Here is a 26,140-nt window from a genome sequence, read left to right on the forward strand (position 1 = left end):
CGCCGCGGGGCCGCCCCGGCCCGGCCGCGCTCACCTGGCGCCGCCGCAGCCGCAAGATGGCCTCCCGCACGGCTCCGCTTCACCGGCGCCGCTCAGGGGCCTCTCGGGTGGCACAGCCGCAGCCCGCGGCGAGGTCCGCCTCTGAAAGAGCACGCATTCAAAACATTAAAACGGATAATCAGCAGATCAAACGGCAACAGACCCCAAATCCCTAACCTAGTGTTTTCTGCGCGGACATGCRCCATCCCCTGGGCCAGGGGACCTGCCCGTGGCCTCCCGCTGCATGTAGAGGGGGGCACCGAGGGGCGCAGGCGGTACCGGGGTCCCCCKGGGTGCATATGGCCTCTCAGTACCATTTCCTGCAGGCCTGCAGCGACAGGGCACCGGCCACAGCACCAGCTTCTCCTCTCCCTGCTCCTCTYCAGCCTGATGCTCCCTGGGGAGCAAGATCCTCGCACATCCCCAGAAGTGACCGCGGCGGCTTGCAGCTCGTCCACTCTCGGGCCTGCCAGGGTCCGTGCCTGGGCAGTGCCCCCTCACCGGCAAGGCCCCAGCCCTCCAGAAATGCCTTCAAGCTTCAGGCTTTATTTGTAACATAATCCCATTTTTAAATAAAATCTGCCATAAAAAAAAGCAGTGGGTTAAATAGTCGCTTTTAGAAAGCGGTGGAGTTTACTCCATCACTTCAGTGCTGTATCAAGAGTAGCGGTAACACAAGCTACAGGTGGTTGCTCTGCTGAATTCTGTGGAATTCCYGAGTCCTCGAGATGTTAACAGGAGCACTTGGTTTTTAGATATACTCCTATATTGGTTACAATATATTTTACTCTGATTTTTGTATTAAGTAGGTCAAAAGCATTTGCTGAGAGTTGGTATGGTGCAATACATTTTTTTCTCATGAGAAATGAGAGGATTTATTTGCAAAACTGGCTCCTTTAAGAAAAGTCAATACAGAAGGGTTATTCAGGGAAGGAGAAAAATGAACAAATACAGATCATTTGGTCCAATTCCTATTTATCATGAAATAAAGATAAGAATACTGTAATTCCACCTCATGTCTGAAATRAGTTATGATGTACTAAGCATGGTCTGTAGAGCCCCATAATCTGTAAGAAAAATTTGATCAAAATTTGGGGGATCAGTTATTGTGAGGCATTCCTTCTTAAAAGGCAAAGTTAGCCACATGCTAAATTATAGCACATTAAGAGCCATAATTTTTTGAGATTCCCATTCCTCCCTACTTGATTTAAGACCAGTGTGTTACAAAGAGGAATATGCATTTTCCTGAATATATTTCAATTATTTTCATAGAAGACAGGTATCATAACCCTAAAACAACAGCGAATAATTGCTCCAAACTTTTAACAATTTAATTATTGCTGAGGGCAAATACTCCCCCTGCAAAATCAAAAAAAAAAAAAAAAAAAAAAATCAATACTCCCCCTGCAAAAAAGTAACCTTTAAATATTTTTGAATTTTCTTAAAGAACGTATTAATTTTTACATAGTGTTACTGCACTGAGTTTCATCCAAAACTTATATTTAAGAAAACTAAAGTCCTTCACTGGGGTACTGCACTTGAAAGAACTTTTATGCAAGTTCTTATTCACAGATTTCTTGTTTTTAGATTGTGTTTAATTTTATATTTATGTACTATAACATACCATCTAAACAACATATCAGAGGATGAAAAGAAATTGTTATTCTGTACTTTTTCTATTAAATAATTTGAACTATTTAAATGAGATGTGGATATGTGAGTCTAAGTTCACACAGATTTAAAGAAAAAATACAAATTGTAAAAATAATCATACACTCTCTGCTTTAGTTCCCTTTATCGGAACCCAGATATATTTACAGACCACATTGGGCACACTGGGCTTGTCTGCTTCCTAAATAAGCTAACCACATTTTATATATTTCTATAAAAATATATAAAAAATTATCTCATAAATACACCCATTCACATCAAACTGATGTGATTCCTCCAAATAGCCCCTCATGAAAAGAACCTTTCTCTCTTTATGTAATGAGCTGAGACGTCCAACATAGACATAGAGACACCGTTGGTTTGTGAGTGAGACTCTCTACGACACATGGGCTAGTTCATGTCTTAGGACTTCTTTCAAACTCTTATCAAACGCAAGGATACAATGGTTATACTCCAGTCATATTTTAATGCCTTTTTGCTCCTATCTATTAGCTAGAAAATTACCTTTAAAGCCACTTTACAGGAGTCTAAGCAGACACCATAGGAGAGGTATCAGTACACTATATTAAAGATAAATAAATAAAAACCCAAAACAAGCAAACAAAAAAAAAAATTAACTCAAACTTAGCCAGAGATTAGCTTTATCTGTGGTCATTTCTGTTCAAAAAGGGTACTTCAGCCCAAACCTTAGGACATCAGTGGGCACTGGGTGAGCGAAGCTACTCCTGTCCCACATTGGGAAAGCAAATTACTCCTTTCTATGCCATTTCCTATGCTTCCAGGTCAAACTGAGGCCTGGAGAAATATGTTGCTCAGTGAAACTCAAGTCAAGAAACTATGCCGTGCACACAAAAAAATTTCAAGTAGCTGATCATTTAAGTTGTGCATTAATAACATTCTTGCTAACAACCTGCTTTGCTAATAATGAATCTTTCTTTAACTTTCAGATCATTAGTAGATACAGCTGTTCAAAGACTGCTTTGAAGAGTATATGGCTTATTATAAGGGCAAGTTTATAGTTAATATATAGTTTATAGTTTTCTGTTTTCAGTGATGATTAGTTTCATGAAAGTTTTTTAATGCTATACTTACTGCAGTTAAAAATCTAAGTACAGGCTAGTTATTTCTTTTCTAGTCTGTGACAACTTCTAGGTTTTTTTTTTTTTTTTTCTCCCTCAGATGATATTGTTTCCATACAAATATAACTTATTAAAGCAGTGGCAAATCTATACTGGTCTAATATTAGTTAACTATTTTCTCTATAGCAATTGAGTTGAATCAACCAGAGTTTTTGGTCATACAAATATACCTCGTAGCAAACTATGCCTCACCCTTTGAAAAAGAAAGAAAACAAAACCAATCCAGCAAATTACTTTGCAAAGTCACTGGTAAGCTGAACCAGCTATTGATTATGGAATATTCAACATTTTCACATGAAAGCTGTGGAAGATATCTAGTCTGAGATCTTTCAGAGAGAAAACCCAAGTTTCATGGCTAGAACAATAATGGCTTACTCTCCTTACCATAAACCTAGTAGTTTTGGCATGGAACTTTTGCTTTAGTTTTTGTCATGCTGCATGAGGTAACAAAACACAGCACTTGCCTGTAGTATAAAGATCTCTTCCCCAGAAGGATTTCAGAACATTTTTAACATTCACGCTAATAGCCCAGCATATTTATATTGAGGTCAACTAGTGCCCATGTGTGCAATTAAGGTGAAGAATGTTTGCCTAAGCAAGAAATAAGTACTTGTTTACAAAAGGAAGCCAGCATGGAACATTTATGTGTGAAATCTTCACATTCTCATAGCTGACTGCGCACTAAATCCCCTTAGCAGACAACTGGATGTAGACCAGCTCAAGGTTGCAATAAGCATGAGTGTCAAAATTAGGTTTTACTGTCCAATTTTCATGTATAACAAAATACGGATCTTATGGATACACCCAGAATATAACAAGGCTGAGAGGAAAAGCATTTCCTAAAGGTAGCAAAGGAAAGGCTAATGGGTAGTCTTGGACTTGAAATAACAGTTGGAGGAAGCTGGAGTGCAGCAGCTAAGAAGGGTCTCTAGGGGACCAGAAGTCAGTGGAGGACCTGAAACAGAAATGAAAGGATGAGCAAGAAGTCAACAGGTTTTGGGGTAGGGGAAGGAAGGACCGCAGCTGTACGGGATCAGCTGCTGGTAGCTATGGGGTAACATCATCTTATGAGTTTCCTTCYAAGGCGATCTGCTCAGACAACCTCAGCAGGTCTCCCCTTTGAAATAACCTCCATCCCTCTCATCCTGCCTCTTCCCATAGCAGGAACAGCAGGATATCTGCCGCTGTGCATAAATAAGAAAAGAAAAGCCCACTCCCCAGAGCAGTGAGTACTGCTCAAGTAGCCAACCCCTGCTGTCAGGTGAGCCCTGAGGAAATACCTGTCCCTTACTGGGGTGAATGGCAGCTCCCAAAAGTTGCTACCTCCATGTAAGTCCAGTTTGTCTGTAAGCACTGTTTGTGCAAAACCTACCTAGAACAGCAGAGATGTAGTGATTCATACAAATAATTGARTGCTAATGATTCTGGAGAGAAAGATCTGGTGGAAGCATATGGTTAAAAGGTATGCCAGGCCAGGGTAGAAATGCCAGTTCTGATATTTAGATTTTTCTCAGTGAAAAATCTATGCCTTAGCAAGCCATGCATGGATATTTTGTTTGCTTCTGCTGATTTAGGGCAGAACATATTCAAGTATGCAGCAGTGGGAAGCCTCTTGCTGAAATATGAATATCTACATAGATCAGTATAATCGAATCATTATTTTATAAACTAAGAATTTTATAAATGCAGAGAATGGGTCAGAAAAGCTAGATTGCCTTGTGGGCAGCTTCCTAGCAACAAACTGAAGGGATTTCGTTTAACAGAAAAACAAAATACCAAGATAATCCAAAACAAGAACCCTGACAAGCAAATCAAGGTCTCAATATCTGACCACAGATGCTCTGCAACAGACTTGCAACTCTGATTCATTTCAGAACCCGCCAGCTCCCACTCCCGTTCTCAAACAAACATACCAAGCGCTGGTGTTGCTTAATGCTGAGGGGCTAAGCAAGCTCTGATCTTAATATTTAGATCTTGTGTACCTGAAAACTTGCACCATGTATAATTCATCAGGTTCATGCACATAGTTACACTCATTACTCTTTGCTGCATTAATCTCAACTTTTCAGTATCACTATTCCTAAATGACCAATTAAAAAACAGACACCTCTCCTCCTCCCATCCTCAAATGGAATTATTTAGCATTTTTTTCTCTGGTGCATCTTGTAAAAAACTCTAAGGAATTATGTTTTTCAGATTTTGTTTTCTTCATTCCTGAAATTAATTTAAAGCAAGACAACAAGCAACAAATAACCAAGAGTCTCATATAAGCCTCTGATTCTGGGAACTAAGGATTAGTTAGAACACCAGTGTGGCAAAATTCTCTGTGAAATAAGAAAAGGTGGCAGCATAGCAATACTAAGACTTCTTAGGAGGTTAAGAAAGACTACAATTAAGAGCTCAGAAATTCTTTTCTCCTGTTCTATTATTTATAGTTACATTAACTGACTATCATTCTGATATGGACTAGAAAAGCTTAGAAATATTCTCTGAAAAAGACTCGATTTAAGCACTGCTGAATATTACTAATAGAATTGTCTAAACTGCCACAAAGCGTGTGGGACACAACCAAAAGTATTTTGGATTTAAACGAGCCAAGCCACCGTTGTGCCACACTAAAGAATGGCAAAAGCATGAACAGAAACTTCCAAAGAGTCATTTTAGTGTGAAGCAGTTTGTGAACCCAAACGCAAACCACAGACTGCAGCCAGGTTCCTGTAGTCCCGCTTTACCCAAATCTGTTTGAGCTGCTCCAGCCATCACTGCTCATCACCTTCTGCTCTGCCCCTGACCTCAGCCAGTACTTTGTGGCTCCCAGCTCTTCTCGTTGCTCTCTAGCTTCTCCCTACTCTACTGAAAAGTCTCTTCCCTAAAGACCTTCAGCTAAATTTAGCTAAATTTAAGGGCCTCCCCTCTCTATTTAATCTCCTCTGAAAGGAGTTCAGACCCAAGTTTGTCACCACAGAGTCATACTGGCACTCTCTGTTGTTTTCCTCCAACATCACCATGGTGATAAATCTCTTCTAGAAGCTGATGGAGATGTGAACATCCACCCAGGCAGAGCTCTTGGCTGCGAATCTGCGACTGACTGGGCTTCCCGGTGCCTCCTAATGGTAGTTCCTTCTGGTTTTCTCCTTTGCATTCAGCAGTAGTTAAACGATATAATATATTCCTCAGGGATCTTGAGATGTCATTAAAAAGTTCTGTCTTCTGAAAGAAAGCTGAACCAGTTCATAAGTCATAAGAAACTGGCAAACATTGTTCCAAAAAAATATAATTTTAGCAAGGTTTTTAAAATTGAATTTCACCRGAGTAAAAAGTTCTCCACTTAATTGTATTCATTGTGGTTCCCCTTCCTCCATCTGCCTGTCATCTGTGCTCTCAGCCCTCCTCTCATCCAGGAGTCTTGCTTTATTCACATAGTTTCAGCCATTTCCTGCACTGCCAAAATCTCATTCATCTTTCTGCTCCCACTTCTTCCCCACTTCAACCTACTTCCAAGCACACCAGTTTCATAACTGGGAAGTGCAACCTTTCCCTCAAAAATCTTGCCATTTCTTTTATCCTGCTGAAAGAAAAGCTGTCTACTGTTCCCTCTCACCCACACTTCTAACCACAGCACTTTGATTCTTCTTCTTTCTCCTTCCTCCCATCTCTTATCTCACGCATTTTCCCTTGATATCTTCCAGGTTACTCGTTCCCAAACAAGCCCACTGCCACACCCTGGTGAGGAGCTTTACCTGATCTTGATTACTGCAGTTCCCTCCCCTTCCACTCCCACCTTCCTTCTTTCATCAAAATTCAGGGATGATTCTCTCCTGCTGATCAGGATTCATCCTTATCATCATTTTGCATGAATACATCTGCTGGTTTAAACAGACATCTCTGCATCAGCTTGGGTTTTTTTTTTTTCCTTCATGAGAACAGGAGACTTAAAATTTTAAAGTTAAATCACAGTTTTTCAAAAGCAATTATGCAGCATTTGAAAAATAATTTACTGTGATATGGTAATTTACAAAGACAGAGAATCATACTGCAATCCCAGCACCTCTAGAAAGCAAAATCATACAGGGTCTATGTAAGGTTGTCTATTAAATATATTTCAGCCATGCTTTTCTTTGCGTTAGGATACCATCAGCCAGTCCCTTCCAGTCCTTACTAGATCCAGTTTTGGGAATATTTTATTATTACCTAGCTATTTAAAATCAAAATACTGAGGCAATTATTAATACCATTTTTTTCCTCAAATGATGCTCTGCTGCATCTGATTGCCACACACATGTGATCATGGCACTGTCATCTCTTACAGCTGCAGCCCTGCCAGCAAATGCAACTAGTTTCTTAGTTCCCAAGGGCCCACCTTCAAATTAGCTAAGGCTAAATAGTGTCCTCCCACCACAGTGAACTTGATGCATGTTGCAAGGCTATTTTTTTCCTTCTGTCACTAAATTAATATGCTCTTGTTATGAATGTTTTCAAGTCCACACAGAATTTGCCACCAAGTGGTTTTGTGAGACACATACATAATAAATCTTTTAGTATTAATATGTGGAAGCTGCCTATTTTTATAAGCATTTCTGCCTATAAACACTTGTGATCATTTACTTTTTTTGTGTGTCTCATGATTTTGGGTGACCTAGAGCTCATTGTTTGATGAAGCATTTTGTTGCCTTTGTGCCCTTTCTTCTGCCCTGCCATCTCCTGGTGTTTTGAAAGTAACCCAAGACCAAACCACCATAAGACTTTGCTGTTCCCTGCAACCTTTTTACATGACAGTAAATCTAGTCACAGTCCTGGTGTTTTCAGGCTGCTGCTGGAGACCCATTTTGCCCATCCTTGGTGCACAGCACAGAGGGAGGCGGAGGTGGAAATGACAGGATGCACGCGAGGCCAAGTGTCAAAGGTGCCCCTGGCAGGAGAGGAAAGCCCTGTCGGAAACCGGCTGCAGGAAGGTGGCCAAAGGTCCTGTGAACACCATGAATGGCCTTGTCAGCTGGAGGAAGAAGGGATGTCTGTGTTCTCTAGGCCAGAGTTTAGGAGAGAATTAATTTAGGCCCCACCTTAGTAAAGAGGAGACACCAGCTCTTTCATTGTGTATTTGAAATACAAATGATCTTAGAGGTTTCACCTGAACACTAAAAAATTACAAGGCATTTCATTATTTAAATTCTCTTCCCTTCTTTTCTTGTGGTCCAGCAACATTGCTTTTCATTTCTGAGTGCACTGAGACTGAAGGCTTCCTGCAAGCCGGGCTCAGCCAAGAGGCTAATTACCATTCTGGCAAATATTTATACTTTTGTGCCAGGACTTTTTCAGGTCAAGTTTTGCATATCTTTTCTTATTTCCCTGTCTGCTCATTAAAAATGCACAAAGCCCTGCTCTGCTCTCTCTTTCTTCATTTTATCCCCTTATTTGCCCAGAGCATGCAGATATGGCTGGATACTCTGTTCATTTGAACTGCAATACTTTTCATTACAAGCTTTCATTATACCTGATGTATCGTGGATCACAGTGACTGAAGCATAAATACACGGCCTCTAAGCTCACGGCTAATTCAAGCTGACATCTCTGCTGCTCATTTCAAATGCATCAGGGTCGACCATTTCCTGAAATTCTTATTAGGTGACATTAAAAAATGTGTAAACGGTTATTGTCTCAATTGCGATCTGAGAATCATCTCTTCCCATTCTTCTTCTGGAAGATGGTCTGTCTGGAGCAGATGCCACCGCAGATTTCCAAGTGGGGGGAGGGTGTGGAGAGGGAGCATCTGCAGGTGGCTGCGTCTGAATTACTCATCATCTGGAAAAGACAGAGCGTAAGTAGCCTGCAAGATCAACACAGTGAAATGAGAAATACTGAAATGATGGGCAGGACTATGTGGTTTGTCTCCTGAGTGAATAAGACTAGGCAGTGTAATTCATCTTAAATATAACTAGCTATGAGGGACTTCTTCTGTGAATACTTGGGAAAACCGTGAGGCTTCTCAAGGGGTGCATGTCTCAGAAGTTGGCTCTGCAGTGCTGCTAAATCGCTTTTGTGCCCTGGGTGCTGAGTCCTTTGCAGGCTGCCACGACGGGACTGGTTTTGGGAAACGACAAGCAGACAGAATCACAGAATCACAGGATGGTGAAGGTTGCCTGGGACCTATCACTGGCCACCACTGAGAAGAGCTTGGCCCTTTCCTCTTTACATTCTCCCCTCAGGTATTTATACATATTAGGCACATCCCCTCTCCACCTTCTCTTCTCCAGGCTAAACAGGCCCAGCTCACTTAGTCTTTCCTCAGACGAGAGATGCTCCAGTCCCTTAATCATCTTTGTGTCTCTCTGCTGGAGCCTCTCTAGAAGCTCCACATCCCTCACACTGGGGAGCCCAGACCTGCCCCCAATACTCCAGGTGCAGCCTCCTCACAGCTGAGTAAAGGGGCAGGATCCCCTCCCTTGACCTGCTGGCAACATCCTCCTGATGCAGCCAGGATCCCATTGGCCTTCTTGGCCACAATGGCACTGCTGCCTCACGGTTAACTTGGTGTCAAGCAGGATTCCTACATCCCTCTTTGTGGAGCTGCTTTCCAGTAGGTCAACCCCTAGTCTCTACTGGTGCCTGGGGTTATTCCTCCCCAGATGCAGGACCCTGGGAGATGATTGCCTGTGGCAGCAGGGCTGAGTCTGCCAGGAAAGGCAGCAGGGTCTGGCCTTTCCCAGACCCTCTCCCTCTATATGTAGACGCAGTCGGTCCGTGCTGCATATGGAGTAGCTGCTTTAGCCTTCCACCAAAGCCCTTTGTGCTTCTTGAGGAATATCTACAACCCCTCACTCTGAGCAGTCCTGCATGCAGAGCTGTGCCAGGAGCAGCCCTCCAGCTGGATGTGTGCCTTCAGCAAGGGAAAACAGAAGTGGTGTTATCAGCCCCTGTATCCAATGCAGAGAAAGTCCAGTGAGGTCAGAGCAATTTGTGGCCATCTGGTAGAAGGACAAAACAGAGACGAAGGAGGAATCTAAAAACTTCTGTTCTTCCCAAGAGAGAAGAAAGTTATGGAATGGGTGAATGTTGGCAAACAGAATAATCTCCATAGCTAAAGGCAGGATCATCCCAGTAGTGGAAGGGTCAAGGATGCAAGAAATTCTCAGCATCTTTTACAAACTCTGTACGCTGTGAGGAACAGTATGAGAGACAAAAACTGGCAATATATATTAAGTTCACAGTTTACTCACTGAGAGCGATGGTTTGTCCATCAAACAGAATGAATATATCACAAAAACTGCGATGAAGACCATTCCTGCTTTCAACGGCCCATATGATAGATCCCACCTGACACACAGCTGTTGCAATCTATTTTCCAGAGCACGCTGAAAGCAACTTTTCTGGGGAAACCCTGTATGAATTATGAGTTTATAATACGTATCTTATCACCCAGCCATTTTGTCTAGCTTGATAAAAGTGAGATCAAAATGATGGTTTGGTTGACCACAAGAAAATGAACATGCCCAAAACTTGATCACAAAACTTCCCAGAGTGGGAAGTGCTGTGGTGGTCCTGTACTTGTCCTGGCTGTAGGGACATCATGAGGGAGATGCAGACGACTCCCAGAAGCTGTGTGGTCTGAATGTGCACTATTTGTCTGCCTCTGTTTTCAACTGGCTAGCTTAGTGCACTCCAAGCTGCTTTGGGTTGAAGGATTTCAGCATTTCTCATGGTTTGGCACAATATTCTTAGGAATATTTAGACCTTCAATTCATATTTAAACAAAGGACTTAGGGAGGCTATAACCTTAGTAAATATTACTGAAAATTTGACTGTAGGAGGTTGGATGAATACAGGTACCATGTACACATGCACTTGCATGTGGATAGACACAAATGATTGAAAATGGGAATTCAGCAGGGTCAGTATGGGAGCTGCATTATCAAAGTATGCTTTTCTTGTACTTTCCATCCAGGAATGATATAGGTTTATGTGTTTGCAGTACCATTGTGGAATATTAGCCTTTCTGAAACTATATGTATATAATATGAATGTATGTGTATATGAATATATATAGATGCACATAAATATAAATATGTGAGCATACAAATATATTTTAATATGTCTAACTATTAAAATATATTTTAATATGTGCCACATGCCACAGGTAGTCCAGTATGTCTACATACAAACATATATATTTACAAGCACATATAAGAATACGCAAGTTTGTGTGCGTAAAGTGTTAACTGAGTAAAATACTTTAATTCCTTGTTCACCGTGAAGTCTGTTATTCCAGTCTATTCCAGTCATTATCATTCTATAAAAATGATTGTACTGGCATTATGAAGGCACACAAATAGTGTGCGTTCTGCAAAGATACCTCAGTGAAACAAAAGTACCTTGGTAAAATCAAGTGGCTCGTGTTCCTGCTTTCCAGTCACTGAGGTGTGCCTCAGAATAGTCATGATGATAAAGGCAAAGTCTGGCAGTGGTAGAAGTCCAGACTCATAAACCCTGCTGGGACTAATAAACATCTGCTTGGGCTTCTCATAATTGCTGTTAAGTGACACTAAACTGCGGATAGTGCAAGAAGGGAAACAGAGGGACTGAGTGGGAAGGGCCAGACTGATGGGGATGAAGTCTTGGGATTGGGAAGGTGGAGCAGGTGGTTGCAGGGAGTCCTGTCTACAAAAATGTTGGGAGTAACAGATTCATGTTTTATAGGGTGATTTAATGAACCCAGCTGGCCTTGACCCTAGTGGAAAGGTTTCTTTCTTTAAAGAAGCTAAAAAAACCTTTATCTTTCATGAATGTATTCTAGGAAGGGAGTGAGTTTGTCTGATCTGAATTATGTGGTCTTTGTACTCCTTGCTGCCTTAGGAAATGGTATGAGAGCCATCCTTGTGGCCTGTTCCACACCTGTAAATTCTCTGGCAGTCAAAGACAAGACAGGCCACAGGGTAATGTGTCTGCATCCTTGTTCAAAAGGAATAACTTGTTATTGTCATGTTGTTTATGATGTCTACAATGTCAGAGCTGTGCAGGGCACTCTCAGAAGTAAATGAAAGCTCTCTGGTCTCAAAGGCCTGCAGTCTAAGTTAGATGATGCACAGACACAGCAAGGCGTAACACAGAGGTAAGAAAAACATTTGTGCAGGACATAATGCCATATTATCTATAGCTGTAAATTGGCACAACTCCATTAGCACAAACAAAAGAAGATAAGTGGATTGCAGAGGTGGCCGTATGGAGCATTTGATAAAAGGCAGATGATCTGAAGAGGTAAGGATGGCTCTGGGCCCCCTTCCATGTTGTCATACACGACACAGAGTCACACACAGCAAACTTGAGCAGATGTGAAATTCTCTGCTCTGATGGGTGTTTTTATAGATCCTGTTTGCGGAGGTGTAGATACTGTACAAATTTCCAAGCAGAAAGTAAATCAAACCCAGCAGGATTCTTGTTAATAACTACTTTTTATACAGCTTAAACTCCACTAGAGTTAATCCTCATTTGCGTCTACTTGGTTTAAAGCAGAACAAGACCAAATGGATTCAACCATATAGGAAGAGCTGGCAGATCACAGTATGACATATTCAACAWGAATAACATTTCCACTAAAAGTTTTCCATTTGCTATAGCTACTGTAAATTTCCATTTGCTAGAGATGCAGACAAATTAATTTTTAGTCTCTTGGAAAAGCGGGGGAAAAAAGATCTATGCACACAGAAGAAGAATCAGTAATGAAAAGAGTATGAACCAAAATAAATCCTTTTAAATTAAAAAAATTGGCATGAATTTAGTCCTTTCATAACTATGAAAATGCTTTGCTATGAAATAACTTTTCATTATGTAGTCAAATTAAAGAAGATATACTTAGAAGTAAGCAAGAGCTTAGCTCCTGCTAACACATGTACCCCTATTAGCATGAAGATTCAAGATTGACATTTTTGTTCAATGTGATCTAACATGTTATCTTATCCAGCACTTTAAACAAATGCAGATAGCTAAAGACCTTGAAAGTGTTTTCTAATAACATTGAGACAACACTTTTGATGACTTTTATKAGTGAGAGTAAAAGCATGAGAAGAGAAAGAAGTTTTTAATCCTTTCAGTGCAACATCAACCAATGTTGCCTACTCTACTGTCATCAGTTTTTAATGTTTTGCAACTCAAAGCAAGAKGCTGTTTGAATAACCGGTAGCATCTACTAATAGCACAACATCACCCAATAAACTAAGCAGTTTCTCTCTAAAGTTCTTTTTTTTTTTYCCCAGTTTTACAATTCATTTAATGAACTCAGATTCCTGCTTTTATCTGTTGTTRCTATCCTTTTCAAGCATATGTAAATGAAAACCTCTCCAAAATCAAAGCAGGCTGACTTGAAGCCTCGTTGGTAGTACAGCCACTTGGTCAGTAGAGGGTAGTGGTGTACTGTCAGCCAATGCCACCCGCAAGCTGTTGAACCGTTTTTATTTTACAGAAGTGCAGTAATAGTCATGCAGAGGTTGGAAAAGACCTTCAAGATCATCGAGTCCAACTGTGAACGCATCACCATCATCCCTGCCATAAGCCATGTCAGTAAGTGCCTCATCTTGAGGCACTATATGTTTCTTGAACACTGCCAGGAATGGGGACTCCACTCCTTGGACAGCCTGTTCCAGTGCCTACCAATACTGCAGATTTATAGGAGGACATTTGTTGGGAGTGATACACTGAAAATGATACCTAAATATTGTAGGCTAGGAGCTGAATAGCAAGGTTAGAGCTAACTTCCAGTTAACAAACATGCTTGTCATTTACTGGATAGGTTGTAGACTTGTCTGTGTTGCAATGGGGATCTGCAGCTTGTAGTTTTAAGTATTTACTTATGAATGATGAATAAATTGCAGAAAGCAGTTTAATTTAAGAGTATTTTTGAATATTTCTAGACTTCTGACCATTTAATTTTTTACAGGTTAACAAATCCAGAACTGGGCAGGGACAGGGCCATGCTAATACCTTTAATTTTGGGGGTCATATATGTCATCAAAAGCAATACTTTYTCACTTACCACATCACATTGAATAAAGAGAGGGAAAACGAGTCAAACTAAGTGACAGAATACGTTCATGAGCAATTCAAGCTAAAACTGTGATTTTATTTGGGCTATGCATAAAACCTATCATGGAGGTAGAAATAGGCATAAATCAAATTTGAATTGGTAACTGAGAATAAATTGAGGAAATTGATCAAAATTGTTCCTTCAGGCACATAATATTAAAAATCAGTTGTCAGAAAAGAGTTTGAATGGGGACATCCCATGTACTTGGTAGAGAGCATTGTCACACAGGATTAATTCCTATTCGGAATTTTTGTTTTAGGTCCTAGTTTCACCCCAAAMCAGAATTCAGTTATCAAGGTCAACAAGCCTCCTTCTATCTCAAAGGCACCAGTAMAAATTTGGCAGTGAAACAGACGAAAAAATGTGTCCCAAGGCTAGCAAGAAATGACCTTTTGGATTTTTTCCACTATGACTCAGATTATTGTTTTTTCCCCCCTGCTTTCCTCCCTCCATACATCACTGTAATTTTTCTATCACCTAGAAAATACAGGAAATGCTTTTTTAAAGATGTAATGTAAGGAGTAATTCCCATGCTGCCTCTTTTGGATATGAAAACTAGTAAGTATTTATTGCTTAGTAAGTTAAACTTGATAATCGGACATTTCTTAGGGCAACAGCTTTGTAAATGCATCCTGATATTGTCTCTAGGGTGTCAGTGCAAACACAAAACACAGTCCACAGGGGCAATGATATCACCTTTATATGAGTGATTTCAGACAAAGCAGAACCATAAAACTAATCTTTTATGAACAGAATTTCTCCTTTATTATATCCCACAAAAGTATATGTAGCTTCAAAAGGAAGCAAAGCAATGAAATAATGAGAAAATTAAATACTTTTTCTGTTATTTTTGAACATTGAAAAGAGAATACAATGAAATACAAAGGAATCCAGAAGCTCATCTCTGCTCAGAAATAATTGATTTTGCATGATGGAGATGTCAGTAAAGAAACATTACCCACCTTAGGAAAAAAAGTTCTTAAGAAAAAATTAATATTTCAAAAAAATTTACACAGAGTTTGTACTGTAAAGCTGAGACATTAGTTATTTAATATAGCTGTTTCAACATGCAGTATAATTAAAATCATAAGTTAAATATAGTCCTGACAGATTTTTCCTTGATGAATGTATATTATTATTACAGTCTGGTGGATTTAATCTTAGAGTCATGAACATTTGGTAAATTGGGCCTTGAACTTCTGTATGGAATCATGGGTTTTTTCACGGTAATGACATTTCCATCTCAATGGATGCTTAAGAAAATTTGCCTTTCTAAATTTAGATCTGGTAAGTGAGTGCAGCAAATAGTCTTCTAATGAGCATGGAATTCACGAGGATTGCAGTAAGAACACATATATTTGATGCAGGCTGAGCATTAATTATCACACCTATCCATGTTTAACACGAAATCCTAGTTTTCCTTGGCAGATACATCATGAAAGATTCTTGGACAAGGTACTTCTTAAAGAAAAATCTTTTCTTTTTTGTTAACCTTGCAATAAAAATTCCGACCTCTGTTCCTTATGATGTTACAAGGCACAGTATTGTACTCCCTTTTCCTGTGAATGATGAACCCATACAGCGAGGCAGACAATAACAGCCAAAATYTGGGTTTTGACTTTTACTTGAATTTAGTAACTTATTTGGTGTGGACTATTCCCCAACAGAGAAAGTTTCAAAGAAAGTAGCATTGAGTATCAAAGGCCAATTTCATACTTTCGGAAACTCACTACAAAAAAATTTATTCTTTGCTGAGGAGCTGTTGAATTTTTCAAGACAATACTTCAAAACAACCACGCAGTTGATTATCTCTGGTTCTGTGTATAGACTTGTAAAGTCATTGAACACAGTGCTGGAAAGGACTGGGAGAGGTCACTCGCTCCATTCTTTGGCCTTATAGTGAAGTCAGTTATATTCCACTCATTCCCATCCCCAGCTATCCCCARTGATCATGATTTTGTGTTTCAGTTCATGCCCCAGGCAATCAGATTTCAATTCTTCACTGCCCTGCCTGTTGGAAAACTCTTTCTAAAACTCCCTAGATGAAAATTATACTCTTCATTTGCTGTCCTACGCAACATGAACATGGCAAACGTTATTTTCTCCATCTCTGCAGCAATGAATTTTTACAAATTTGAAGATTATTGCCATATCTCTCCTCAGTTTTCTCTGCTTTCAGCTAAGCAACTCCCATCTGTCCATCTTTCAAGACTGCTCTTCATTCTTACTTGTTTCCTCTGGACTCTTTCCAGTTCATCCACATTTTTCTCAGAGTAAGTGGTGTTGCCAGACATTACTTATAAAGTGGGATTTCCCATATTTTAGCCTCAAATCTCACATGCCTTATTAAAAACGTGATATATTGTTTGCTCTTGTATTTCCTGCATGTTTTAACAGCAGACACAGGATTTGAGGGTAATCCTACAGCCGCTTTCCTGCCCCATTCTTCAGAGCCTCCTTTGGCAACACAGAACCACCATTTGGACRGAGGCTATAAAAGAAGCGAAAGCCAGAGCACCCACTTAAGAATCGAGGAGGTCCAAAGGGTCAATGGATGCCTTAAAGCACCAGAAAGGCACCTGGGAGCTCCAAAATTCCTGGCAGGTCTAACACATGCTGCTCCATATCTGACACAATTTTCCTGCTGAAGACTCACCAACACAGTTGGAGCAGGCGGCTTATTCACATGTCTTGTAGTCAATGCTTTTATATATACAGCTCAGGAGACAGACATACTAAGTGTGTGCCTTAAGTTCAGCTCAGGATTGTTTATGGTCTTTCCTTTGGTCATCTGTGCTCCATCCTGYGTTTGTTTGATTGCTTATCCTTGACTATTTGAGCACTTTGTCTTCATTGAACTCATTATCTTTTCTTATTAGAAGACTTCTTCAATTATCACAACCATTTTGATTTCTAGTCCTTCTTTCATCACACTTGTAGTTCCTCCCAGCCTCATGTCATCTGTGAGTAAGCCTACTGGCTTTTCAAGCTTCCAGATCATTAAAATAATTACCAGAACCTGATCTTGGCCAAAACTTTGAACTGTATCTGATATATCTTTGATTTCTACAGAGAACAATCTGCTCTATTATTCGGAGTAAGGCAGGAGCAAATCAGACTTTCTTCCATAGGTGACATATCCATGAATATTATATGGGATGGATACAAAGGTCTCAGATGTTTCTTCTACTTTCAGATGCTCAGAACTGTTGTGTTGCCCTTATATAATATATAATGCAATGCCAGCTTTTTTTTTCCTCTAGAAAGAAAGATGGGAAAGGCAGCCTGAGTATCCTCAGCCCACTCCTTAGCACCTGAGRCACTGTTTCGTGGACGTGACTGCAGATTTGACTTGAGCAGAAGGGAAGATGAACTCAAAGAAGTGACTTATCTCAGAACCGAGGAAGCCCAGCCCCAAGAGTGTTCTCTGCAAATGGGCACTACAATGAATAGGAAGGGACTGTTTGGGAGTCCTTGACCCTTCAATAATACAATAGATAAATCCCAATTGCCTTTTGAAGTCTCTAAGATCGGTGGCAGTCAAGTGCAGCAATGTCCATCACTTCTGAAAACCTAAGTGCTACCTTGCCTTCCTGGCAGATCCCAGCTCTGGGAGAAGAATTTYCTCAAAAATTATCAAAAAGCTTGGGATCTCTGTTCTTTTCAATCATTTCAGTTGGATTATTTAGATATATTTTTTCTATGAATTTAGAGGTATATTATATCATCCTAGTCTCTCAGGCCTATCATGGGGTTTGGCACTTGGGGAAGATTTTAGTCTAACTCACTCGATTCTTTTCCAGTATTTACAGTGACGACATTTCAGTGTTAAAGGAGGCTTTGCAGCTGGTGTGTCTGTCCTTCCTATTTTTGTTAAGGAGACCTTGCAGGCAGTGACAAACTCTGCCATTCCACAATGTAAAAAAGATACTTGCCATTAATACCTGAGCTGGATGTCTTTGAAAGAACTAGGAATATGTTCCTTGGTAATTCAGTTTCAAAGCAAAGCTTTTAGTGATGAATAAGGGTGAGAAGGAGCGAAGAAAAGTAATCAAAAGTATGTTTCAAAGTTAGTTTCCTTCAYATATGCACTTTCTAACTTTATTTCTGAATTTTAATCCATTATTTTTGCCAGAATGTTTAAACAAAAATTCTTCTTGAAAGTGGAGAGGATAGTTTATATCATCCAGTGGCTCACAGTGGGAAGTGAGAAGACTGGAAAGACATGACGTGTACCTTGTGTTGATAGAACATGGGCTCACAGGATTTATATGCACTCAGGGACTACTTTGAGGACCGTTTTGTGCTTGTGTGGCCAGACATATGAACGTCAKGGGATAGATTTTCTTTGCAATGATGCAAGGAGGTAATAATTCCCCTATTTTTCTCTTGTAGTCAGAGGCAAGGTAGCTTGAAGAACAGGAAGGCTGAGGATTGGGAGCTCAAATTTCCCTAAGGTGATATTAGAGATTCTTTAACTCCAGCCGCTTTGTATTACTAAGCTCCCTAAAGATTTATGACCTTTATGACAATCATTTTCCCCCGTGAAAATTCCCTTCTGCTTAAGTATTTACAGGAAGAGAAAGTTTTCCTTTTTTCCTCTCTAGTCAGCAAAATTTTGCCAGTGAGCATTTCTGAATGAAAGGGGGGATTAGTGTTTCTGTAACATACCTTAACTCAGTGGAGAAGCGTTTACTGGACTTCCTGACAAGCCTCCTGTCCAGCTGGCTGCACAGCCGCTGCCCAGCCTGTCTCCGTATATGTCTATTCCAATTTGTTTTGGGGGAAGGAATTGGAGAAAATCCACAAACAGGCTTTGAGATGCTTTACATCATAAAATCCCACCTGGGAGGTCACTGGTTTTGACTAGAAGGAGAGAGCTTTATTTAATGGAACAAAAGGAAATTTCCATTCTAGTTGAAACATCCTTTTCTCCGCTTCATGTAGACAGCAATAAAAGTTTAGTAACCATTCCTGTGCTGCAGGATGATGTATCCACTGGCTGTTGACTCAGTGCACAGAGCTCACCCTGTGGTTACCACTGGCTGAACTTTACAGAAGGGCCTCAGGGACTTTTACCAACACCTATTTCGTACCAAGGCAGAGATATTTATTTAGGTCTTTCAGTGCACATTGGCATTTGCCTGAAATTAGCAGCTCCTTTTTTATGATTTACCATCCCGCTGGGGATATTTTAAAGAAAGTGTAAATCATCATCTTTTGTTGAACATCAGCTTTTTCATAAAAATTTACCACAGACTAATTTCCTTCTTTACTCCTTTTAATTTTGGAGTAAATTCRGAGTACATTTCACTGATAGTGATGGATCTGTATAATGCGATCATTTTCCTTCACAACTACTATGTTAATATATTTTACAAAATAAGCTATGGCCAGAGGGCAAGGGCAATACTGCAACCTAATTTAAATATAAAAACCCCCACCACTCTACAAACCTTAAGAGTTATGTTTTTGAGATTAGTATATGGTGCTTCAGAGAACTAGACATCTTTACCCTTTCTCCCATTCTCTCAGCTTACCTGCCTTCATAGCTCTGTTTACCTGAAATAATATTTAGTGGAAGTATAATAGGGCACTGCTAGACTTTTTTGAGGTCAAGAGCTACATGACCGTTATACAGTTGTTGGATTTTCTCAACCTAAGTAATTTTTAGATGTACTTTTGGCATTTATGTTTTTGTTAGTATAATTGTGTCTTGYATTGAACTCACTAAAAAACATCCTACCCACAAAAGGTCAGAGAGAAATGGTGTTCTATTTTTAAAAGCTCATCTTTGCTTAATTATCTACAAATACTTGTGTAGTTATTTAAGGCTGTTAGCTATTTAACACTATCACTGTAGTTTTATGAAAAGGGAAATTAAAAACAGTCTATGCCCAAAGGAGCTAATGCAAATGTATATAAAAAGAAATAGATATGAGTGCTCACTAAGACACATTTCTCCATTTTGAAGCAAGAGAATGAGTACTCTGTGTGCTTAGAACGTCTCTATTTTCTACTTTATTCTTCAAAACCTGTTCTACCTTTTTATTTCTCTACCAGTCAGGCCTACTGGGCAGGCTCATGAAACGCGTGGTCTGTCCCTATGGGGAGAAGCAGATCCCAGATCATGCACCAGCATCCCAAGCACTTTAGTGTAATGGGGTCAGCGGGAACTGGAGTCTTCCCGGAGCAGCTTACTCTGTTTGAGCCATCAGCATCCAGAATCTTTACACCTCGCTACTGCTTCATCATTCATAGCCCTCTGCATAGGTACTTGCAAATCGTGTGCTTCATATTTGGCATTGAATTAAATCYATGAAAATATTCAAGATATAGAGTGGTCCTATTGTGCATGCCAGCTTTCTTTTTTCATATGGACTTGCTAAAAACTAGATAAATTGTTCTTTTACTTTACACATTTTTAAGGGAAACATTAATATTTTCAAAGAAAACATCTAACTTTCACAGAAATTGTTTTCAAAGAAGTGATGTATTTTCTTCTAAATAATAGTTTAGAATGTTTCTTAAATAATCCAACATGTTTTCCCTAGAAAGATCAAAAAACRTGGAAATAATATTCTTTGATTTTGCTGTAAGACTGGTAAGAAGCCTCAGGGATTTTTGCTAGCAGCTCTGGCACCTTAATTGCATCATTTTTACATAAATGAAGCTCTTGTTAAAATTTAAGCAAGGTTAAAGATTGCTTAAAGTCTCGTACTCTGCAGAGACTGCTAAGCAGCTTGACTAAAATTGCTCTCTCCTCTTGATTACCCCATTTTCTTATGAATTCATTTCAACAACACTCCTGTTGCCATAGAGCTTAAACAGCTTACTGAAACAAGTCAAAATTCCCAAGTAAATAAAAAAAAATGCAGCAAAGTATAATAGAAATGGGAGGAGAAAAAGTACTGATAGGGTGGGTAGAAACAAAAATTGCATCTGACTTAGWTGCTAGTCTAACAGGTCAACATGTAAGTTGTTTAACTTGTGTCTTCATTTCTGCATGGCGTTTTTGAGTTAGCCAACACCATATGAAATATCAAGAAAGAAATATCCAGCCACTAGTATTCTTAATATAGAAGTATATAATATCACATTACAGCTCATGAGTTTTATTAGTATACTACATTTTATTGCTCTTTCTTTTTACTGTTTGTTTCACTATTTTTTCTAGCCTTCATATCCAGTTGCAGGAGGGGCCACAGTGACGCCACAGTAATCTGCAGGAATCACCACTGGAGACTGATGCTAGATTTAATTTTCATGTTGGTCTTGTTCCTATGTGCCTACACACGTTTTGATATGAGATTTGGAAGAAAAACATGCTTGATCCCTCTGAAGCCCACTGCAGATTATGTGCTTCCCAAAGTAGAAATCATGTTATTTACTTATTTAAGGACTTCAGTAGACTACTACTGATGGACTTCTCCATCAGTAGAAAGTGTTTCTGAACAACTTAGGTAATGTTCAYGTGGACAGGTTGCAAAGCTCACTAGATTTCTGGCAATGCCACGGGCTGTTCACTTTTTGCTCTGCCACAGGCTCATGTCCCATTTCCCCATAACTCTAGGGCAGAAAAGGCGTGACTGCTGCCTTTCACACAGAAATATATTTGGCAAATATATTAGCCTACCACAGTATCCCTGGAGAGACTAAACAAATTGAAAGTTATAAGCCTCACACAGGGCTCCTTTATGATATTGCTTTTCCCCCTAAATAGCATACTGAAATTCTACTAACAAGTTCAAAAAAAGTGAATTTCATTATGTTTTCAAAGCTGCAAAAGAAATCTCAGTAAATAAATAAATCTTGAAAAGTGTGGCTAGAAGGCATGAGATATGGACATCACACCATTCACAAGTTTTAAAAAAAAACCACAGTGATGGAGCTTAATAAAACCAGCATCACCTGCGGGCCAGATTAGTACAGGGGTATGCTTTTCTGCCAAACTTGACAGAAAGCTCATATTTTCAGAAGTTCGTAACTCAGTTGTAAAATATTAACAACTGTTTTCCAGACTTCGCTTTGGTACACAAAATTCAGTCCAGAAATTCTTCCATTTTACCAGGCATGGTTCAGATTAAGGGGGGAAAAAAAAAGCAAAAACAACTTTCAAAATAATTGTGATTTTTCCTACGACACCATAGTTCCACCAGGATGGGAATCTTTGTAAGATACAGAATATGGCTTTTAAGCTTTGTAAGCCTGACAAGTTGAATAAGTAACACAAATTATATGAGCACTAGTATTGTGTAATACTCCTTCAAGGGATAGCTTTCAAGAAGAGGTCGGATTTCACAAGCCCAAGTTAACTGGACAAACAACTCGTTCTGTGTAGTGCTTTTTGCCAGTAGGTTTCAAGAACAGGTCAGCCTTGATGCCTCTGCTTTACAAGCAAAGAAATGAAGAGAGAAGTTAAAGAACTTGCATGTTGGCCAGTTAGATTAGTGATCAAGCCAGGAAAATGACCAAGGAACCTTTTGTCTGAATGAGATGTGCTCAGGACAAGGCAAGCTACCTGTGCCATAAGATGCACAATACATGGTTTGCACATGCAGAGAACCTGTTCCTGAGTGAGATGTATAATATTTCTGTTCACTTGTGCAGATGCAGCTGCAGGCACAGACCTTGGCTTGCCCCATCAGCAGGCAATCAGCAGCCCCGTGTATCTTCAAGGTGCCTTTCATCTCTCAGGTCATGGCTGATAGCACCTATCTTCTACACTACATCAATTGTTGTCATAAATACCTGAATACCTGGATAGTATCAGTCAGTGATATAGAAATTCAAATCCCTCTGGTCCCCCTTAACAAAATAGAAAACCAAATCAATCAATTTTATTCTTCTCCCCAACATCTCTACTRGTAATAGCTTTGTAAAAATTCTTTTTACAATATCTAAATTACTCATACTTACTGTGTATGTGTTGTGCACTTTATGCAGCAATGTGTCATCTGTGGAACTATCTTTTGTTGCAATTTTTTAACTTGCATTTAGCTATGACATAAAGAAAAGTCCCTACCCCACAGAACAATGAACTACGTGTTAGTGGTCTGATTTTTGCTGCAGTATAAAGCTGAAGTTTCAGCCTTCCGTAACCTCTGTGATGTTACTCACCCCACAGCACAGGCACTCCTGTAACAGCACAYCATAGGGACAGCTATCTGCACAGCACATTAGGAGTGTGCATTAGGAAGACAGCACTGGAAGAGAAATATAATTAATTACAGTAAATTTAGCAACATGAATTGAAAGACTTGACTCCCATTAGCCAACAATGGAGGGAAGCTCAGCAGGATGATTACATCTACTATAGCCAGGGATCATATAAATGCCTATTTCACACTTATTTAATCTGGGAAATCAGTAGCAGCAGGGGAAAAAAAAATGTTCCTGAAAAGCAGACGGGCTGTTTGAAGGCGCTCAGGTCCATGTTCCAGCAAGCCCTTGGACAGGGTGTTCAGGAGCGTGAGGAGCTGCACGGGCAGCCTGCTTCCCAAGCTGTCCGGGCTGCTGGGCAAAGGAAGCCACTGCCTCCCTCCTATGGCTGCACACAGAGGTACGGACACCCCTGTGCCGAGGGTGACCCCAAGACGGACGTGCAGAGCAGCCCGTGTGCCCCTGAGACCAAGTTTCTTCCAGTAAGTTACAGATGAAAAGGAAAGCACATCCCTAAGGCAGTTCCAACTTGCTGTCTTTACAACAGTTTTTATGGAAAAACTAAGAAATACTTAACTGCTGAGTCTCCAGTGCAAGACTGACTAAATGGTGCTGACAGTGCTGGTAATGTCTGGAGCAGGCAATGGAATTCTATGCTCATTTAGCCATTTCTTTCATAGACTGCAATCGGGAAAATTTTCAATTCAATCTTTCTGATAATAAAAAACAGCAAAAAGCTACAGGCACCGATTCTTTTAGCATGCAACATACTTTTGTCAACAACTGGGAAACTCTCCTTTACCTTCAAAGATGGTACAGCTTTATTTCTGYTTTGTCTGTTAAAATTAGGTGCTCCATAGTTTAGTTGATTCTTTGCTGATACTGTTAACATTGTCTTATTTATAGTTCCTTAAATCTGCAATACAAATTGATAGCAGCCATCATCAATTGCAGMATGCTACAATGCCAGCTATTGATAATACACATTTCACACCATTTGATAAAACACATTTTGAAATTCAGGGATGTTATCTGCTCCTCAGGCTGTGCCTGAGTTAAGTATGTTAAGTGTGTTAAGAGTTAAGGTGAGTGTGTTAAGTGACTGTGGCTCTATAGTAGGTGATGATCCTGTCCCCTGGAGCTCAGGACAACTGCCCTCCTGCACAACAAGAGGGGCTGCCAGAGAAATGATCAGTGTCTGACACTACAGCTATTTTCATGGGCATTTTATAATTCAGACWTTCCCCAGCAACCTGTCATAGGGTGATCATGGAAATAAGATGTATCTTGAAGTTTGTTTCACTATAAAGCACTTCAGATGATCCAATCCAACCCCTTACAGCTGTCTTCAAGTATTTCCAGGTCAAGTAAAACACAGGTAGCAAAACCAAACTGAATAYAATCACCTGCTTGATCACATGCAGTTTCTCTGGGCAAAGCCACCTTACAGAAGCAAAAACAATAGTCCAGGAAAAGTTTAAGCATTTTTTTTCCCTACCAACATATATTGATCTGTGATCCCTTAGCTCCCAGGGGCCAATTTTCATGTACCACATCATGAACAGTAATGCTTAATTTGGCCTGAAATTTCGTCTGTGCTGAAAACTGCTTCCTCAATGTCATTGCTCATCTGAGGCTAATATAAATTGTCTCTGTTTTCTCTTAGTTTCTGTCAACCCCTGACTACAGTAACATGTTCTCCACAGGACACTTTTCTAAAGCACTTCAGGAGCCACCATCCTGGTGCAGTAGCCTGACAATCTGCACTGGGGAAAGTCCTGTTCAGTTAACCAGGCCCAACAGTCTGCATTTCCTCCTGTAGGGCTTCACTCTCAGTTGTGGCCTTTGCAAATCTTATCTACAACTGTGTCATCTTGACAGTGTTCCAGAATCAGTCTCGTGAGTGTAATCTGGCTTTTGGCTTTGCTACAACTTCTGTCTTGTAGCTGAAAGAGCACTTGTACTCCCCAAACTTCTCAGAAGTTTGTATGTCATTTGGAAGCMATGAGATGSATAAGGATTAACTCTGYATTTTAGTTTTCTTTTTTTTTTTTGTAATGGTCTTGGTGGCGATGACAGCAGTCAGTTTCATCTAATGATAACCTCTGATAAAGGCATGATATTTTTATACCCTTGGACCAAACTTTTTTTGAGTTAACTTCTGACAGCACCTTTGGCAAGTTGATGTTAATGCCCGTCCTTTTACCCCACAGATGCAAGAAACGTGGGTTATCATGAACGTAGAGGCATCTTTAGACAATTTGGGTTTATTCTTACCGTTGCTGGCAAAGTCAAACAATCTGATCAAGGATCAGTTACAGATTTTTCCACACCACTGTTATTCTACACTTCATATAATCCTGCTTGCTTTAAGGTACCCACCTGGAGTATAAAGTTGAAATTCATTTGGCAAGGCCCTTAGCACCTTCAGCAGGCCTGAAGAGTCCAATAAATCAGCTCACGGTTAGGAGGAACAGGGAGGTCCCCAGAGGAGCAGCTGTGCAGACAAACCAGGGTCAAAAAGCAAGAGTAGGAGGCCACCATGGAGGCCTCGGTGGGCTGGAGGGAGCGCTCCTGGCCACAGGCCGTGCCGAACTCCCAGGGCCCTGGATTTGTGTCCTTGCCGGAGCCCTGCAGCTGCTAATACTGTCAATACCGACATGAGAGACGGATGGAGAGGGAAAGTGTAGGACCTCCTGGCTTTCCCCACACTTACGTAGTGTAAATTTTTCCACCATCTCCCTGCTGTCCCATTCTTCATCCATGCTAAACTCAATTCCTATGACTTCATGCAGGCGAAGTGAATTTTCGCTTTCACCTTCTGAGAGCTGTTTCATTTTCAAACTCTGAGGGTTTACAGGGAAGGCAGGGAAATGCGCTCTTGGGTGCACTTTTCCAGGGTGGGATTGTGGGGCAGGTAATCCCAGGAGCTGGGTTTAGAAGGCTCCATGTGGACACAGTGCTGGTACATGAACTTTAAGTGTAATTGTTCCGATGCARCCTAAGGAGTGCAGAGCCCTGCTGTTTCCTCCCAAGTTGTCATTCTCGCCTGTATCAA

General features: G+C 40.3%; 1 protein-coding gene across 1 annotated transcript in view; it reads right to left on the reverse strand.

Moving 5' to 3' along the window:
* The window catches only part of FAM171A1 (family with sequence similarity 171 member A1), a 101,212-nt gene extending 75,293 nt beyond the window's left edge, over nucleotides 1–25,919 (reverse strand). The window contains exon 1 of the mRNA XM_026039380.1: nucleotides 25,799–25,919. Coding sequence (XP_025895165.1) covers nucleotides 25,799–25,919 — 121 coding nt within the window. The remainder of the gene's footprint in view (nucleotides 1–25,798) is intronic.
* Nucleotides 25,920–26,140: the final 221 nt, after the last annotated feature.

The sequence above is a fragment of the Nothoprocta perdicaria genome, unplaced genomic scaffold (assembly GCF_003342845.1).
Source record: "Nothoprocta perdicaria isolate Ctin4 unplaced genomic scaffold, notPer1 scaffold_23, whole genome shotgun sequence".
NCBI lineage: Eukaryota > Metazoa > Chordata > Aves > Tinamiformes > Tinamidae > Nothoprocta > Nothoprocta perdicaria.